General features: G+C 44.4%; 1 protein-coding gene across 12 annotated transcripts in view; it reads left to right on the forward strand.

The window, feature by feature from the left end:
- The window catches only part of PRKN (parkin RBR E3 ubiquitin protein ligase), a 1,304,064-nt gene that overhangs the window by 1,278,238 nt on the left and 5,210 nt on the right, over positions 1 to 20,616 (forward strand). For 8 of the 12 annotated variants that reach the window (XM_082404597.1, XM_082404598.1, XM_082404600.1 and 5 more), the window contains one exon: positions 18,684 to 18,825. In XM_082404597.1, the coding sequence (XP_082260723.1) occupies positions 18,684 to 18,825 (142 nt within the window). Of the gene's footprint in view, positions 1 to 1,772; positions 4,366 to 18,683; positions 20,106 to 20,616 lie in introns of those variants that run through there. The other 4 variants (XM_082404586.1, XM_082404587.1, XR_014248121.1 and 1 more) reach the window with 3 other exon arrangements.

Consider the following 20,616-nt stretch of genomic DNA (forward strand, 5'->3'; position numbering starts at 1 on the left):
TCCATATTATGGGGTCTAGCATATTCCTTCCATATTACACACCAGGAAGAAAAGAAAGTTAACAACATGAATATCCTCTCTCTTGCTATTTCCTTTCTTCTTATTCCACTGTGCCATTGTGAGTCTGGTTTCTATATAAAATCTTACTTGTTAAAGCTAGTATTCCAGATCCGTTAAGATTTTGGTATAATAGGAAAACATTCTCAAACTTTCATTCAGTCTCACTTAATAGTCCATTGAATTTGAATACATTGCTTAAGCATTCTTTGTGATATTCCAGAGAAATTTAAGTGATTATACAGTATTACATTATTTATTATATTATTGACATCCTAAGTGCACAATGAATAAATATGTGTTGAAAATTACACAATCCTGTAATTGTGTTATGCTAATTGGGAAATAGTAAGATAAAAGTATCACACGTTTTTCCCTTTATTTACCACGTATTTGAATTTTTAAATGGTCTTTAAAGCAAACCAAAAAGAAGTAGAAAACTATGGGATTTTAAATGCCCTTAAGTTGGTCTAAAACAAATGCCTTTAGTTACATATTCATAAATATTTTATATTAGTGCAAGCTCTCATGCCAAGCTTCAAATATAAAAATGAGACAGCACTGAAGCAATTCTTTGGAAAATTTGGCAAGAAAAAATGGCTTAACAAGACAATTGGTAAAATTGAACAATGGAACACATTCAGTGCTACAAGGAATTCAAGGAAAGACATTGCTTTTGCTGGGTTATCTGGGAAAGTCACTCACAAACAGTTCTCTGCATATAACTTCATACAAATAACTTTCTCTTGACTTCACGGCAGGCTTGGTGTCTGATCCCCAGAAGCAAATAGGGAACGTATTTAACAAATGCGGGAGGTGGGGAATCCCAAAATAAGGGACTTTTCATCTCATACTGGAAAGGCCCTGTTCCATGAAAGAAAGAACATTGGAATCACACACATCTTGGTTAAACCTCTGGCTTCACACTTAAAAGCCTTGAGACCTTGAGAAGATTCTACAGCCAGTTAACACCCTTATCTCACAAGGTGCTCTTGAGGAATAAATGACGTAACAGATGTAGAGCACCTAGTATTATTCATTAGTTTCTCTCTATCCTCATCTTAAATAAAATTTTGAATAGCATGAAGGAACCTATTCACTATTAAATGCTTTTGGAACAGCTGTCCCAACTCCTGTCTTACGAATTTTTTCAAGCCAAGTAACACTGAAGAAAGGATAAAAATTACTCCTAGTATATATTGACGTTATTATGTATTAAATTGTTAAATATATTATTGTATACTTAAAATATTAAATTTACTATATATTTAAATAAGGAATTGACCCCGTCTGTGAAACACAAAGCGTTTGTCTTTAAATCCCATCTTAAGAGAAGTCAGTAAACTCAGATTTACAAGTAAAATCTGTCCTTGATGGACGTGTCATGCTTTGATCTCACTCATTTCTTTTTTTTTAAATTTTTATTGGAGTACAGTTGATTTACAATGTTGTGTTAGTTTCAGGTGTACAGCAAAGTGAATCAGATATATATCTCCATTCTTTTTCAGATTTTTTTCCCATATAGGTTATTCTCTCATTTCTTAACGAATGTCAGAACTTTAGAACTTCCCAGTGGGCTTTCTGGTTTGTTTTCCTCAGTTCCGATTCTGCTCTTGGATTGCTTGCAATAATTCTGTTTGAAAGCATTTCTGGAACAGAAGGTTGGTGCAAGAGTGTTTCCCGGGTGCTTATTTGTGGCCTCTGTCTGCCCACAGGAGGGTGCATGCACATGAAGTGCCCGCAGCCCCAGTGCCAGCTCGAGTGGTGCTGGAACTGCGGCTGGGAGTGGAACCGCGCCTGCATGGGGGACCACTGGTTCGACGTGTAGCTGAAGCAGCGGTCACGCAGGCGCACTCAGCCGCCATCCCGCTGGGAAACGTACAGAGTGTCCTAGTGTCATCTGCTACTTCTTTCTCTAAACACACACACACACACACACACTTCAAGTTCTTTCCAAAATCACGAAAACAGTTATAAGAGAAACTCCCAGGATCCCTTTCATTGTGCCCCTGAGAAGCAGCCAAGCTAATGGTGAGACCATCAGGAAGTATTCACAGGCCTTGGCAATACACGGACACCAGGGCACAGATGGCAGTGCCATTCACCTTTCATATGGGTTGTCATTCTTTAGTGAATTCAAGTCAGGCTGGAAAAATACACAGAGATTTCTCAGGTTCAATTACCTGCCTTTTACCTTCAGCAAATAATGGGAAGAAACCTTTGGTGAGGTGGGAAATAGTTTTGAGGAGCTATTGTCAGTGGTCCTCTCTAAGATTGACTGCAATGGATTCTGAGAACGACATTCACAGCTTAAAAAGCGATGCTCTTATTTAAATTTTCAGAAAGCACCTATTCCCAAAGAACCACAGGCAGTAGTCAAAACCATGTGTTTATCCCCAAGAATTCTATTTTCATGTATTGCATTAATGAAATATCAACTCTGCATGAATCAGCTTGTCAACTAAGTGAGAAATTATGAAACTTAATCTGAACATTGAATGTTCAAATGTATAGGGAAGAAATCAAAACTTAGTGTACTTTCACTTCATTTAATTATATGCAACTTTAGAAAGAAATTGTTTTTCTGAAAATATTACAAAATCGAGAATTTGATTTTAAACATTCATGTTGAACTTGGAGAATAAGCTCATACATCTGGCTTCACTGTCAATGTAATGAATAAGGTGCCTCTAGAGGGGACACTTTTAGAAATGATTTCATAATGATTCTCAGTGGTAACAAACATGCAGGTTATTAAAGCAGAATCTGTAAAGAAGGAGCGTTTCCAGATCATCAAAATGAAATTTTATGCACTTTCTGTCCACCTGGACCATGTTAATTACACTTTTTTGTATCAAAATATTTTATACCAAAATATTTTATTCTGGACCCCTTTCAGATCTGATTCAGATTACAGTTGTCAAAGCAACAGAGTGCAAAGGGAAACTGCAACAACAACAAAAACGTGCCTAAAAGTATAAAGAGGTCATTGGGGACGAATCGCTGTGATATGGAACCAAAATACATTATAAGTGTAATTAACATGGCTCAGGACAGCCCACTCGGGGCTCTGCCCGCCCAACGGGTTATTCAGAGTTCATTTCTCTAGGATGTAAACTCACACAAGACTATTTCCTCACGTTAACATGGCTTGAATCGGATTGTTGATCAAGTTTTCATCCTTTTTTTTATTTTTGAGGCATTCACAATACATCAAAAAGAGATGTGTTTACACTGAATGCGGCAAACCTCATCCTTCACAGCACCGCGTGTGATGGAAAAGTCAAACCACTGTCTTTGTTCTCGTCTGCCTTCTCGGGAAGATCGTGACCATCACTGACTCTCACTAGAGCACAGAGTTTCTTTTGGATTTAGAGACCCTGGAAATTATGAAATCTGTAGCAGGCTTTGTCTTTGTAGACGTAGCACCAGAAATCTTTGCTGGAGGGAGAGAGGGAAGGACCCCAGCAGACTCCCCCAGGACATCTGTCCCTCTGTCCCTAACCATCCATCCAGGGACAGTCCCCCCCTCCATCTTCCTCAGAGGTCCTGCAGCTGGGAAATGATGGGGGGAGGCAGCCTCGTCAGCGGGAACGGCCTCACATGGCTTCACTCTGTCGGAAAATCCAACCTCCCCAGCACAGCCCAGAGGCTGCCACCTCCTGTCAGGGAGCCTATGGATGGTACAGAGATAACGGAGAGCCAGTCTCCCAAGTAAGAAAGAGACAGGTCACCAGGCTGGAGCCCCACATCCCCATGGCTGGCATCAGGGCTCAGCCTGGAACCCACGTGGGGCTTGCCTGCGAGTTACCGACAGTCCCAGCAGGTAGCGGCTCCGTACGCCAAGCCGGCAGGACAGTCAGATGGTTCCCTCTGTAGGGGGGCACCCAGCATCTTATACCCGCCACAGCTTTGCAGTTTAATGACTTTGCTGTTACTGCCCCCTCCCGATCTGCATGGCTTGTTGGGTGTGCCAGGCAGACAAAGTTTGCTCCCATTCATGCAGGCAGTAGAAGTCCTAGGTCCCTGCTACTTTCCTGGTGGTACCTTCTTTTTTTTTTCAGAATAGAATACTGATTCTTAAAACAAGTTAAAGAACAAGCAGCCACTGTAAATGAGCGTGAATCACAAACCACTATAAATGAACATGTCTGAGCATTGAACGGTGCAGCAAACTGTGAATCTAACAAAAGAACAGAAATAAAGTCTTTGCAGAAGAATCTTTATTTTTCTCTGAACTGTGTAAAGAAATACTTGGCAACTATGTCTAAGGTTGTACTCAAATTGTCAATAAAAGCATCCAAAGAGTTTCTGAGTCCATCTTTGAAGACATATTGTCAATAAATGCTGAAGGCGTGGGAGGGAAGCCCAGGACGTGTCACTCGTGGCCCGAAAGGATTACCTGGTGAGGCCGTGGCCATCGTGTCTCTATTCTGAGCTCCAGATGAACCCTGGCTGTTTTAAAACTAGGTAGTTTCTCCAGTGCTATCAAAATTTAAAAGGGCTCTACAAGGGGCAGCGGGGTAGGGGAGGGAAGGATTGGGAGTTTAGGGTTAGCAGATGCAAACTAGTATATACAGGATGGATAAACAACAAGGTCCTACTGTAGAGCACAGGGAACTATATTCAGTATCCTGTGATAAACCATAATGGAAAAGAATATATATGTATAACTGAGTCACTTTGCTGTACAGCAGAAATTAACACAACCATTGTCAATCAACTATATTTCAATAAAATTTTTTAAAAGTTTTGACAGGGCTCTGAAAAGCAAACCATCACTTAAAAATCTAACAGTTACTTTCCTGCCTTCTGAGCAAACTTTTCTAATAAATGTTTAAAACAGAAGTTTGTGTTGGGAAAGACCACGGGACTTTCTCTGTCATGTCACCTCAGAAACGTTGGGTGACTTTGCGTTGCTCTCAGCGCGGGCGTGTTGACTGCGCTTCTTCGGCTCCGTGTTGGTGGCTGTGCATTGTTCACTTTACAAGGCGTCCGTGTCTCAGTGATGTGGATGGAGCGTTCTTGGAGAGCTCCTCTACATATCTGGGGCAAGCGGCACACCCCGAGGCCCCCTTGGTGCCAAACACCACAGGAAATGCTCTGAGGAAACACCACGTTTCTAGAAACGAAGACAGAGAAAGCAGTTGAGCGAGCGACTCCACTGCCCCCCTGGGTGTGAACCCTGGGGACAGTAGCAGCAGCTACCTCGTGGGGCTGGTATGAGGACTACATGAATTGATTTCACGTAAAGCCCTTAAGACGGCGCCTTGCACCCAGGAAACATTCAGTAAGTGTTCCTTATTATTAATAGATGAACTAGTCAGTGGAGAGCCCCGAACAAACTAACAAAAAGCACAGAACGAATGCAGACTAATTGCAGGTGCCGGGAAGGTGTGTGTGTCCCTTCACAGAGTTCGTGATTTCGTGGAAGAGGCGGGTGACGGAGTTGCGGTGGGTTTCGGCGTGTTGGATCAGCTTCTCCACGGTCCCAGAAATTTTCCTGCAAAGGCAAGTTGCCAGCTGTGTTTGAAAGGCTTGAAGGGACAAGATCCAGCTGTTATGCAGAATCCCCAGGGTGTACAGTAAAGAGCTGACACAGTGAGTGGAGATGAATAAGTGCAGCCGTGGCTCCCGACTCAGAAGGAACAGCCGAGAGCGGGGAAGCGAACATCACTGGCGCGTGCATCCCGCCCCCGTTACCCTCGCCAGGCCACTTCTGACACCACGGAGAGTATCTATGTCAGGTTTGAAAAGACAACCCTATTTCAAAACAACACTGGGCCTGTCTTCAGATTACCCACTGTGAATAAACTGTCCAACCACAAATATTTAAGAACTTTCACTGCAGTTTGAATAATCATGCAAAGCAAGGCAGAGAGTATTTTCTGGGAAGATCCATTTGGCGCTCACATTGGTGACACTGTCTCAGTGGGACCCTGGTGTTCCCTGATCTCACCCTCTGATGCGTAGGCCGAGAGAATCCGCTTTGTCACTGTGTCGAGAGGTGTTGGGACCCAAGAAGATAGACTCACACTAATGTAGCTCATCAGAGAATGAGGCATGGAAGCTACAGGGTCCGTGTACAGTTTATATTTGCAAAGAGAAGCGCACCTCCCGAGGTTCTCCTGAGATTGTCCATCTGCCCGGAATCTTTTCTTTACAACCCCGTCTTCCCCCTTTGCCTGGCCACCCTTAGGTCTCCGTTTAATCCACTTCTCCAGGAACCCTTCTCCAGCCACCCTAGTCTGCATTAAGGCCCCTTCCTCTGTGTTCCCAGAGCTGCACTACTTCCCGAGTCATAGTCGTGTGGTGTTTTTTCCCAACACCAGCAAAGTCCTCCCGACACCACTGGGTATCCTACGAGTCAATTCCGTCTGACACCACCTACCCGGAGTATGGATCAGAATCCACAGGTTGAGGGCTCAGCCCCTCAAGACCACCCCCGCCTCAGACACCAGTCACAGGTCCCAGGTTGCCACCTGTACTTCTGACCGACGGGCTGTAAATCGGGGGTTTCTATGACCCAACCCCTCAAGTTCAATATTACCCTGGAATGGCTCACAGAACTCAGGGAAGTGCTTTATTCACTGTTACCGGTTTGTTATAAAGAAGTCAGATTCAAGAACAGCCAATGGAAGAGCTGCATAGGGCAGGGATGGGATGGGGAGGGGTGTGCCAAGAGTCCACACTCTCTGTGGGTGTCTCACCCTCCCCGTACCCCAACGTGTTCGCCAGCTGGGAGGCTCTCTGAACGCAGTTGCTTAGGGTTTGTTTTTTTTTTTTTTTAATTATTTATTTATTTATTTATGGTTGGGTCTTCGTTTCTGTGCGAGGGCTTTCTCTAGTTGCGGCGAGCGGGGGCCACTCTTCATCGCAGTGCGCGGGCCTCTCACTATCGCAGCCTCTCTTATTGCGGAGCACAGGCTCCAGACGCGCAGGCTCAGTAGTTGTGGCTCACGGGCCCAGTTGCTCCGCGGCATGTGGGATGTTCCCAGACCAGGGCTCGAACCCATGTCCCCTGCATTGGCAGGCAGATTCTCAACCACTGCGCCACCAGGGAAGCCCTGCTTAGGGTTTTTTAATGCAAGTTTCCTTAAGTAGACACGATTGGTTACATCGTTGGCCATTAGTAATTCACCTAACCTCCTTCCCCTCCCCCTCTCCCGTCCTTCGATGTCAGGGCTTAGGCCTAAAATTTCCAACCCTCTAATTGTGCCTTGACTTTCCTGGCAGGTAGCCCCCATCCTGAAGCTACCTAGGGTCCGACCACAGTCATCTCATAAGCATACACATCACTCCAGAGATTCCAAAGGTTTTAGGAACCATGGGCCAGGAACGAAATATTTCTTTTTTATATGTATTCATATTTATTATAATTTATTCATATTTATATTTCATAATAGCATTTAGCGTGTGAAACTTTAATCACTTATTTACTTATCTCTACCCCCCGGGAGCAGATAAGGAGAACATAACTACAGTACTCGCCTTTGTATCCACAATACCTAGTGCCGGGCCTGCCACATTCCAGGCTCCATAACTAGGGAATTGCATTTTGGAGTTCTGAGCAAATCTACTTGAAAATCAAACCATGGTGTAAAGCTAACTTGTAGAGCCTAGACTCAGAGCTAAGTGACTCAGCTGCATGACCAGTGTCCCCTGGGCAGACGATCAATTTCCATTACAAAGGCACATATGACGCAGGACGGAAATCCCTGGTCTCAGATCAGGTATCCTTAGCTTGGAGTCCCTGAGAATCGCACTCAAAGGGTTCTCCCCTTGAACCCTCCTCCCCTCCAGTGCCCGGGTGACCTCACCTGTACATTGGCTGTTCTTGAAAACTCTCCAACTGTACTAGCAAAGACAAACTCTGCAGTTTTTCCTTTCTATAGATAATTTGTTTTATCCATAATTCTTGGCTTCTTAATTCCAAACTCAGAGTGACTTCAATGGCATTTTTGTGAGATGCTATTAAGCATCAAACCTCTCAGTATTTTTTTCCCTGGAAAGTGTTCCTTGTGTTTTTATTACAAAGTAATTATTTCATTATCACATTCCAGAAAGTAAAAAAAGCAAAAAGGAAAAATTAAAACCACCATTTAGAAATAATTATCTCGCATCTTACTTATTTCTACTTAAAAACATAAGATGAGCATCTTCCCATGTCAATAGATTTCTAAAATGACAATTTTTCAGGACTTCATTATGATCAACTGTACGCACATTAAGTTAATAAGTATGTCTTTGAAATTTCCCGATCTAATTCAAAAGTGTTTTTCATGTAGTCATTAAACAGTTTGGGTATGAAAACTATGGTGCAGCATGAAAAAATGTTTATAATGTAATGGGGAGTAAAAAGGAGTTTACCAAAATTGTACGTATGCTGTAATTGCAATTATTTTTAAAAAATTAAGTCTAAGAAAAAGTGATTGAAGAACATATATTAAAATGCAGTTTGCTATGGTGATAAAATTATACGTGAACTTTCAGTTGTCTCTACTTTCCACATTTCTTGGCAGTGTGAAAATATCACTTTATAATGAAAAACAGTTTTTAATTTCCCGTGACAGTTTAAGCTGCCCAGATTGCATGCAGCAAAGAAATGAAGATTTTCCAATCAATAATTCAGTCCTTGCATTACCTGAACTTTACACAAATGATAATGAAACATTTAAAAACACTCTTCTGCTTCTTTCAAAGGAGTTTTGCCAAATGGATTTGGACAAGGGAGAGTGGGAGAAAAATGAGTTGGGTGGAGTCTCTGGGAAGATGGGACTCAGCTTCCAGCCCCCCATGAACACGACCCTTCTGAGTTTCTCATGAGCATCTTCTCTGCCTCTTGTGGGGATGACCAACCTTCCCACTGAGCCCAGGACAGAGGGGGCTCCTGCACACGGACTGTCAGTTCAGAAACTGAGGCCATCCTGGGCGAAGAACAATGAGTTGGTCTCCCTGCCGTGGACCACACCTTGGGGAGCCTGGCCCCAGGGGAGTAGCACCCAGGAACGGGCCTCAAGCAGGCCCAGCAGCCTTGGCTACTGTCACTGCCTGACGCTCCTACCCCCGCCTGAAATTTCCCCTGATCCTCCCTCAAGCCAAACCAACCGATACTGATGTCTCCCAAGGAGTTTGTCCCACTTGGAAGAGGATCAGCTAATACCATAGGAAGCCCTTGACTCTCACCAGGGACCCATCACGTGGTATTTGAAAATCTTTGAATTCTGAAATACCTCTCTGCATTAGCAGCTGGCTTTATTTTCAGGGCCATTTGTCATGGAGACATTCCAATTTCATGATTTCACACGAGTTCTCTGCATCAGCCACGGTTGAGTCACCACTGGCTCCAGCCTGCTTCCCTGAAATATAGTTGATTTACAACGTTGTGTTAGTTTCAGGTGTACAGAAAAGTGAATTAGTTATACACACACACACACATTCTTTTACAGATTCTTTTCCACTATAGGTTATTACAAGATATTGAGTATAGTTCCCTGTGTTATATGATAAGTCCTTGTTGTTTGTCTATTTTATATATAGTAGTGTGTAGCTATCAATCCCAAACTCCTAATTTATCCCCCCCCTCGACCCCTTTGGTAAGCATATGTTTGTTTTCTATGTCTTCAACAAACAATTACTGAACACTAAATATGTTGGGTGTCAGGGCTACAGAAATAAAGACAAATTTCCTCTGCTCAAGACTGACAGGGAATTCCCTGGGGGTTCGTGGTCAGGACTCTGTGTTCTCACTGCCGAGGGCCCGGGTTCAATCCCTGGTCAGGGAACTAAGATCCCAAACAAGCTGTGGTGCAGCCGAAAAAACCCAAAAGACTCTGACAAACCATCAGAGGAGACAGATGTGCGACCACAAAGCAGTTTGGTCAGGACCCTAACAGAAGCTGTGCTAGGTCCAGGCTTGGCGAGGGGAAGGATGAGGGGAAACTTCCCAGGGGCAGGTTGAAAACGATGAGTGAGAGCCGGCGGATGGCCAGCGTTAGGCCCGGAGGCTGTGAGCCGGCGGCCACAGAGAGCACAGGGGCCTTCCTGCGTGGGTCCTGAATTGGGAGAAATTAAGGGAAATGAGGCTGGAGAAGCAGATCCAGACGTGGCCCTGCTAGAAAGCCTCAACTCCATCTCATGCATGAAGGGAAAACTTTGAGGGAATTTGAGAAGGAAGGCCCACTATCAAATCTGCATTTATGGAAGATCATTCTGTAAGGAATGGCTGAAGGGGAGTGAGACTGGAGAAAGGGGGTCATTTCAAAGGCTTTCCCCAGAGTGGACACGAGGGGAGCTGAGGGCCGGAGTGAAGACAACGTGCTGACCAGGACAAGGAAGTCTTCAGTACATACGTACTTAGGCCCTGAAGTCTCCGCCTCAGTGGACCCAGGAGCAGAAACACGACATGACTGAAAAACCAATGAAATCTAAATCAAGTCTGTAGTTCACTTCATAGTATTGTACCAAATGTTCATGCCTCCGTTGGGATAATTGTGCCGTGGTTATGTAAGCTGCTAAAATTAGGGAAAGCTGGGCAAATATAAAGGGATGCTCTCTACATCTTTGCCACTTTTCTGTAAATCTAAAATTATTCCCCCCAAAAAAGTATAGGATTTGGTAATCAGTTAAATGTGACAAGTGAGACAGAGAGAGCTCTCGGGTAAACCCAAGGTTGTCCTGAGTGGCTGTGAGGCTGGTGTCCCTTCAGCCAGGAGACAGGACACAGGAGCAGGGCCACGTCTGCATGTGGCCTTGGTGGCAGCAAAGGAATGGTTCCTGTGCACCTTTCTGCCTCTGACACACTGTGGAAAGGCCAGTCCAATCTCAGGAGAGACCTCCTAGACCTGTTTTATGTGGCTCTCTGTGCTACTGAGAAGTCATTTTTAATAAATAGACTCTTCAAAATAATAATTTTAGATGACACCTTAAGATGGTAAAGAAATGACTAAGAGAGGCCATGTCATGTTAACCTGTCTGTAAAAGATGAGATGTGCATCTCTAATTGTTACACAATATTTTAGATTAAACTTTCTCCTTCCAAATAAGTGATCTGAGCAGAAGCGAAAATGTGATTTAAGTGATAAGGGAGGCGCCGTGGCTGAAGGCCAGGTGGTGAGCTTTGGTTCCCATCGGGTCAATTCAGAGGAAAGAGTAAGAAAAAGCAAACAAGCAGCCCCCAGGGAATCATGTTTACAGCACATAAGGAAAAAAGTTAGGAGGTCGGGCAGGGGAGATCGGAAGATGTATGAGAGCTTCTCACCTGGTTTTTCAAGCAAAGTCAACCCAGATTGTCCAACACTGAAAAATATGCCAAAAAATACAGTCTTGATCTCTCCGCGGTGATTGTAATTCCTCAACATTGGAGGCAACTTTGGGAACTAATATATCTTCTGAAGGAATATTTATATATAAGTTTAGCAGTCCATTCAGTTTCACTGCATTTTCTTTTTCTTCTGTCAGCTTCACATGAAATGACAATTACTACTTAACAAGAGAAGAGCATGTCTAGTATGACTCACTTTTTATACAATGAAATCATATGTATTTGCATTTATATCCACATCTGCTGACCCTTCCATCTGTATGTTTCCCAGAGATTGATGGCTGGAATGAGGCTTAAACCAAAAGCAGTGCTGGCATTTGTGGGTAGTGAGATTTGGGGCGATTTTTCTCTTCTTTTTTGTGCTTTTCTATAGTAGTTGAATGTTTTATAACAAGAAGGCATCGTATTCATAGAAAAAACAAAAGTCGTTACTTAAAGAGAGAAGCCCACCAGAAATCTAAGACCAGGGACCAGACTGGCTAGTGCATACGTACTGGGGGTTCTTACTGGGGTTCTTGTGCCCCATGTGGGCATCACACATCCGTGCTGTGATGCCCACATGGGGAGACCCTAACGGTACAGAGGTCGACCATGTTAAAGGTTCTGTTAAAATTGAACCTCCATCTGTTGGCTTGAATGTGTCCAAATTGGTCTGATTTGTGAGTTAACCATGTCCCAGACAGAGGTGTGGAGGGTCTCCGTGCAGACCGGATAATGGCACCGAGGGCTTCCTGGCCTCTGCTTTGACTGGACAATTCTATGTAGACTTTCAGGCCACAAAACCTCCTTCAATTGCTGAATTTCCTTTCCAGGCTGCCTTGCTACATCTCTGCATTAATACTCACTAGTTGTACTTACCATGTGTGCATGAGCTAAACTATCTGCATATGGTCCAGAGAACTGAATCCCTACATACATATTGCAACTTAGATGTGAGCATTTTAAATCAAGAACTCTAAAGACCGTTTTAACAATGTATTAAGAGAACTGCCCACTACAACCAAGCAAGTTTTAATCCCATTAATTTAATGATATATTAGTATTGAGAAATCTATAAGTTTAGCATTTCACACTATAACAAAATTTATAACAAAATAATCTCCTTTGATGGCAAAAGACATTTGATAAATGTTCATTATTAATGAACAACACTTAACTAGAAATTGAAGGATGCTTTCTAAACTTGATAGAGAACATGACTCATGGGTGGAACATACAGGCATGCTCATGAAGCTTAATCCTTATAAAAAGAAGAAAGATTATAGTGACCACTATTGGTTATTCACCCAGCATCTACGCTCCCTCTTTTTCCCGAGAGACCTTGATTTTGTTAGGTTATCCACTCCGCCTTTCAGCCACATGCCTCAGGGGAAGGTGACCAACCACACCCCAGAGAAATAAAAGCATTTATCCAGACAAAACCTCGTACAGGAATGTTCAGAGCAGCTTTATCCATAAGAGCAAAAGGAAGGAACTTTTGCTCTTATGGATAAGATATGGTCTGTCCACAGAATGGAAGGTTATTTGTTCATAAAAAGGAATGAAACACTGTAACATATTACAACATGGATGAACCTTGATAACATCACGCCAAAGGAAATAAGTCAGACACAAAAGACCACATATTGTGTGATTTGTTCATAAAAAGGAATGAAACACTGTAACATATTACAACATGGATGAACCTTGAGAACATCACGCCAAAGGAAATAAGTCAGACACAAAAGACCACATATTGTGTGATTCCTTTTATATGAAACATCCAGAAGGGGCAAATCCACAGAGATGGAAAGCAGAGCTGGGGTTGGGGAGGGAATGGGGAACCATTGCTAACGGGCACAGTGTTTCTTCATGGGGTGATGGAAATGTTGTAAAGTTGATTTGGGTGACGGATGCCATAACTCTATGAATATACTAAAGCCGTTGAATCGTACACCTGGATGGGTGAATTGCATGATATGTGAATTACATCTCAATAAAGCTGTTACCAAAAAAGAATAAATGGAGGATGGAAAAGTAGACAGAGCAAATATGACCTTGATCTCTTGAGGGACTTGGTGGCAGGGGGACAGATAAGGGTCAAGGTGAGGTGTTTGTTTTAAGATGGGATTGTGACCTCAGGAGCCAGCACCTAGGGAGAAGTGGAAAATAGAGAGTTATGAGTGAAGGTTCTAGAAGAGAGAAGACACGATTCACACAGGACTCCTAGAGCAAGAAGGCTGGCCAGGAGGCCTCTATAACGCCTGTCCTTTGTGCTGTTCATAGAGCCTCCTTCTAAGAAAAGCAGTGTAGTGTGCCTTTGAACCCATCCTGCCGCCCAAGCCAGGGCAGACCCGGGCAGAGACCGTGCCCGAGCTACGCCTGCCCAAGGGACAGTCCATGTTAGCAGGTGGCCCCCGGATAGCCTGGGAGAGACCCCGGGGAAGCCGGAGAGCAGAGCGGCTGCTGGATGCTGATGGAAGCGGGCAGCTCCCCTCCTCCTCCCCCGACCTTCCTCCACGCCCAGGAGGGAGGGAGGAAAGCACAGAAGGCTTTGGACCCAGGTTTGGTTCGGTTCCACAGAACAGCCATGGGGGGCGGTAAACACTAAACAGCTCTTCACACAAGGAAGAACAATTAGCCGATCGATTAATTGCATTTTATATCCATTTCTGGTCTCAGGGATAAGTATTCAAATGCGATCTTTTCCTTTCATCAAACCCATGGAAATTTCAAGTGAGCCTGGTTTCCTGCTATAAATTAAAGCAATTTTCAGCTTTTCAGCGTTCAGCCGTTACCTTTAAAAAGATTTCCGGATTTAACAATACAAATTCAAAAGCAATAGAAATCTTGTGTCTCCTTTCTCCGCTAATCCGTGGGTGTTCAGGGTAAAAACTGGGGACACCCACATGGTTGAAGTGAGAACAACATGTCTTTACCCATGAGGAACGAGAAAAATATAGTTTGGCTTTAATTAACTGTGATTGAGAAGAAAACACGCGATCTAGATATATTGTTTAATGTTCTATGGTTTGGGTGGCTGGAGTTCTTTAATAAGGCAACATCATTACTCTGCCTACACATGTGCAAATGAACGGATGGATGCAAATAGCAAAAGTTCTTCCCCAATTGCAGCAAAATAACACTTGATTCGGGACTCTAAGATCAAGTTTTTAAAGCCACCTTTAATGAGTTGGAAAAACAATGAGTTCATAAACAATTGAGTTAATAAATTATTTCTAGTCCAACAACCTTACTTACTTAAACTCCCTGGAAGAAAGAATGGGTTCCTACCAGAGACTAGTGGCAGAAATGTTTGGAAAGAGGAGAGATTGGCAGAGAAGAAACAAACCAGGAGGGCCTCCAGGGTGTCCAGTGTGACGTTAGGTGCCTAAAGAAAGGAGGTGAGGGGATGGAGAGAAGGCAAAGAGGGGGCCACTGGGAACAGAGCGGCCATCTCCACACCCCAAAAGTCCGGGTTCCTGTGTCTAAGCGTCCAATTTAATCCTCACATCTATCGTATACATACCACTTTTTTTAAAGAGGCTTTTTTAAGTTAACTTTCATTGGAGTATAGTAGCTTTTATTTGTTTAATATTTATTTATTTATTTTTGGCTGCGTTGGGTCTCAGTTGCGGCACGCAGGCTCTTCATTGCGGAGCGCGGGCTTCTCTCTAGTTGTGGCTCGTGGGCTCCGGAGCGCACGGGCTCAGTAGTTGTGGCGCAAGGGCTTAGTTGCCCCGCGGCATGTGGGATCTTAGTTCCCCGACCAGGGATCGAACCCCTGTCCCCTGCATTGGCAGGTGGATTCTTAACCACTGCGCCACCAGGGAAGTCCCTACATACCACTTTTATTACTCCCACTTTATGGAAGAGGAGAAACGATTTCACAGAGGGAAGTAATTTACCCCAGGCCATCCTATGTGGAAGCCATTTGCGGGGGCGGGTGGGGGGAAGGCAGGCCTTGGTAACCAAATAGCCATGAGTGACAAGGATGACCCGTGGGTGGAAGGTACAGACGTCACTGACAGAGTCTACACAGATGAGGAAGCCGAAACAGCACCTCACCTGCTGGAGAAGGTGAACCGCACTCCTCCAGTGGCTCCGGGCCCGTCTCCTTCTAACACTCCCACACGCTATAGGCTCCAGGCAAACGGTCCCCGTCAAGACTCAACCAGGCTCTTTTCTTCCCTGTCTCTGAAATGTCCCAGCACGTCACACTTCTCTTGTGTGTGTGTGTGTCTTGTAATGTGGCTCTCCACCTCCCACACTAGGTTGTGACCACACTGAAGACAAGAACTAAGAGTCTGCAATCCTAATTACCACCCCGCCTCCCCCCATGGCCTAGAACCTTCCTTGGTACACAACAGGCGCTTAATGGCTCATGAGTGAGCGAGTGAATGCATGAATTGGATTCAGTGCTTTACATGATGTAGTAAAAATGAATGGGAGAGTATGTTTTGAAACAAAAAAATTGTAATGGAGATCAAACCATTTCTATGATTTAAGTTTTAATCCCATTTAAATAAAAAAGTTCTTTCCTATGATTCATTGAGCCTTCTTCCTAGTTGCGATCTGAGAACCTGTACCCACATCGGAGCGGGGTGGGGGGCAGCAATGGAAGGAGTGGAAACGGGCTCACGCCCCAGGTGGGCCAGTCCCCTGCTGTGAAGCCGGACCTCAGGCCCTCAGCCAAGTCCCAGTGAGGAGGGGGCGGAGGGAAGGGGATGAAATGAGACACACACGCTGTGTTCAGCACACTGTCTGCCCGCAGTAAGTGCCAAACAAATCGTTCCTGTTTGTACCAGCAGTAGTTGTGACTGGTCTTGCCCGACTCTTAATTTAGGCAGGTCCATTAACTCCTTCGTGGTTTTTCATCTGTGAAATGCAGACAATAATCACTGTCACACCTTCCTCACCGTATTGTGAAAATACAACTAGATTTCGTGACTATTCAAGACAGTTGTGAAAAGAAGTGTGTTCCATGGTCTGAAAGCAAATGACAAGCGTGGCAGCCCCGGCTCAGTAATTTCTGGAATCACGAGATCACAGGGAGAAAAGCTCCGGTCCCCGTTCTGCCTCTTGGTCACCACGCATGGATCTGTTCACAAGCCGGAGGCCACCACCTCTGCAGATTTACCCTGGAAGCATCTCCGGTGCCTGCCCAGCTGGTGCTTCACGTGGGACAGGTGAGATTGGATGTACTGGCTCACAGGGCCAGGCAGGAGCAGCTTTCTAAAGCCACGTCCCAGCTCGCAAGGTGACTGTGTTTAAATATTCACACAGACTCCTTGTGGGCACAGCGGTCCTGTGAACTGAAGCGCCTTGTCTCTGCTCTGACACAGGGTTTCTCAGCCTCAGCACTGCTGACCTTCGGGGCTGGATAACTCCCAGTTGCGGGGCTGGCCTGAGCACGGCAGGACGTTCAGCAGGGTCCCTGGCCTCTGGCCACCGAGATGCCCGCAGTGTACACCTCCCTGTCACACCCACCAACCCCAGATGTCTCCAGACATTGCCAATGTCCCCAGAGAGCAACCACTCCCGCCTGAGGACCCCTGGCCCACCGCGTCCCCGCAGTCTTGTGTGTTGAGGTGATGTCATCTCACTGACACGTCTTCCTTTCAAATTCCCCGTGTGTCCACACAGGAGAGGGTTTTGCTGAGATCCACGGCTACAGACTGTTTTCCTGTCTGGCTGACATCACCTGGTTGACAGCAGTGTGGTTCCTGTGCGAAGATGTGCTCTGGAGTGACCATTTTTGGAGAAAGTCCCAGGGTATTCTGGGGGTGAATTGTGAACGGCTCTGAGCCGCAAGAGAGATGGCAAATATACACTTAAGGCAATTCAGGAAAAGCTTGCCCCGCACCACTGCCTGCGGACGAATAGGGGCTGTACTGTCTGGTCCCTGTCAAGAAGGCTCGAATTCACCTAAAATTGAAGCTCAATTTCTCCAAAACAAAACAACAAATCTGGGTTTCTGCTTTCCCACCCAAGCTTTTCGATTCTCAACCCTGTCACATCTGGGAAGTTTCTAATCGCTATTAAGGTTTTCTGCAAACGAGAAGACACTGTATATTACCTGTGTAATTCAAAGCATCCTGTCAGATACTTCAGAATTTTTATAGCAAATCACGATTCCAGGTACAAAATGATGTCTCAGACACAAAATTCAGCCACATGACTGTTTTTCTACATTATTTTCCCGGTACCAACTGGATTGCAGTTTCTGTTATTTAAACGTGCATCACATTTTACATCCTTGGCAAATACCTACAGAATTTAATTTCCTGTTGTCAGTACCCCTTCTTAAAGAGTTATGGCTCCCACTCCATTTGAAATGTTGATATAAAACCTCAGTTAGCTGGGGTGAGCAAGGGTTCTTCTTTGGACATAAGCCCAGACTTGGCTCCCAAGGTTCTCCTGGTGGGTCATCAGCAGATGACTAGTACAGTGGAGTTCTACCATGTGTGTGTTTTTTTCTTTTTTTTTACTTTTTCGGCCTTTTGGCTAAGATCAAGTGTAGTATCTGTTCTTATCAGTTTAATACCATGTGTGCTTTTAACTGACACCAAATTGACTCTTTACACTTGGCTAAGAAGCATGAAAAGACAAGACAAAAGGATACACAGTGCAGACAGTTACATCTGCCCCTGCGCTCAGAAGGTGTGGGTGTGGAGGAGAGCAGCGGTGAATCTGGCCCTCCTTCTGTTCTTGTTTCCGGCCTCCACATGAGTGTGATTATATTGTATTATTTTTAAACAACACAGCCCAAATAACACAAATCAGCTGCTTCAGCTGGTCCTCAGCCTGAGAAACAGTCATTTGTTTTAGCCCTGGAAGAAAAACTGATTACATTGGACTTATTGAGAAGTCCATTGGTCTCCAGAATGGCCATCCCCTCGTAAGGAAACTTTAAGGGTTACATCAGTGACTCAATCCACTTTGCCGTATTCTCTGGACTGGAGATTGAACCAGGTGTAAGCAGTGATGCCTCAGTCGCTCCCCTATTTCCAGTTGGACAATGTCACCTTCTAAGGGCCCCCTTAGAAGGGGACCTGCCAGCTTCTTGCTGGACAAACGCACTTTTGCCCCATCCCCCTTCTGACTTGGGCATCTCTGACCTGTTCCTTTTGACTTCTTCTCCCTCTGGAATCCATGAAAGGAGAAATATCCCTTACATGCACTACATTTTGTATTGTCTCTAATGTATCAACTTGTCCAATAGCCAACCACGTGGGTAAAATTCTCTCCGCCCACCCTCCTCCTCTTATACACCATCTCTCTGTTCCCTTCTCACTTTTCCATCTTCATTTCCTTAATTCAGCTTTGCTTCAACCCACTGTCTACCTGGCACTTTGCAGGAGCCTCGGATGCAAAGGAGAGCACTTTGCAGCCCGGAGCCCAGGAACACAAGCCCAAGGGTGGCAGACAAAGATGCACAAATCCACAGAAGGCCAAGGTCAAAGGTAAACATTCTAGAATTCTCCACCTTAAAAAAGACAATTGCTCACAACTGAATGAGTGCTGGCATAACATTTGCCACCATATAAACCTTTTAAGGGCATTCACAGACACCAGGTTTGCTATAATTCGGACTTGACATAAAATTAGTACAGTGACATAGACTTTGCTTTCAAATATGAGGTAGGTTTTTCCAGCAGAAGGTATCATGGAAATTTGCAAGACACAAATAAATGTTAAAAGAAAATCCCTTGATTAGAAATATAGGAAATATCTTTCTGAGAAAAAAAAATTATCTCATTAATAGTATGTTCATACCTGTCACCTACTAGGAGTTAGTAAATGTGTTGAATGAACGGGTAAACTTACTTGGGTAAATGAGTACATTTTTCCCTGAATAGGAAAATAAATACCTGTATATCTTAAGTCTTGTCCTGCATTCTAACTGCACAGAGATCACAGAACAAGGAAATGTATCTTCACTTTGAGGAAGGAGACATTGAGACCTTCCCTGGTTCTTTCGTTCTTTTTTTAAAATGGAAAATCTAAACATGCTTTTTTTTTTTTTTTTAATAAATTTATTTTTTGGCTGTGTTGGGTCTTCGTTGCTGTGCGCGGTCTTTCTCTAGTTGCGGTGAGCGGGGGCTACTCTTCGTTGCGGTGCGCGGGCTTCTCATTGTCGTGGCTTCTCTTGTTGCGGAGCATGGGCTCTAGGCGTGCAGGCTTCAGTAGTTGTGGCACGTGGGCTCAGTAGTTGTGGCTTGCGGGCTCTAGAGTGCAGGCTCAGTAGTTGTGGCGCACGGGCTTAGTTGCTCCACGGCATGTGGGATCTTCCCAGGCCAGGGCTCGAACCTGTGTCCCTTGCATTGGCAGGCAGATTCTTAACCGCTGCGCCACCAGGGAAGCCCTAAACATACCTTTGTGAGTGTATCTCTTCTTTTAAAACAACAGCAACATCTGGTTAGAGTTAGTAGTACTCATAGCAATCATGTATCAAGCACATGTGTCCCAGACACTGCGCTAAGAACTTCACAGACACAGTCTCATTTGCTTTTCTCTTCCAGCCCTCTGAACCAGTTGACTTGATCTGACCCAGGAAGAAAGAGACCCTTGAAGAGACTGATTTGCTCAAGTTCGCCCAGCTAGGAGGTGGTCTCACCCGCCTCCCTGGAGGCTGAGCTCAGGGTTCTGCATCCCCTCACTGAACAGCCCTTCCTTCAGGGACAGGGATGCAAAGATTTGTTTCACCTGCATCCTTAACCTCAAAACGAGTGCATCATTCCAGGTGAACAGTTTATGCTGCAGCTCACCCAATTAACCAAGTTCAGTCAGTTGGCTCTAATCCAGATTTTTAAAAATATATCAGAATCCAACATTGTGACTCCCCAAATCCCCATAGGTGCACTAAAGCAAATATGTGGGAGACATTGGTGACCAAGTGCAGTGTGACTGAAGACTGAGTTTCATAAAGACACCAGCTGATGCTGTCAACAGTTTCTCTTCCCTGGCTTTTATCCAAGTTCCATATTGTCCCTTCACAGTGGGGTAACACAATACTCTTTTCATCCAAGTAGTCGGCGGTTTTATTGGTTGCCTTTTTATTTATCCAAGATTGTGATTGTTCTAACTAATGTTTTATCACTTCCTTTAAGAAATCTATCATTGGGTTTCATAGATAAAGGCAGAGTAATGCAGCTTATAAAATAACCAAAATATGTCCCTAAATTCCACTATTTTAACAGTAACCCTGCTGCCAAAACAACAGACGCTAATATTCTTATCAGTGTCTTTTGTAT

The sequence above is a fragment of the Balaenoptera borealis genome (assembly GCF_965194805.1).
Source record: "Balaenoptera borealis genome assembly, chromosome: 9".
NCBI classification, from domain to species: domain Eukaryota; kingdom Metazoa; phylum Chordata; class Mammalia; order Artiodactyla; family Balaenopteridae; genus Balaenoptera; species Balaenoptera borealis.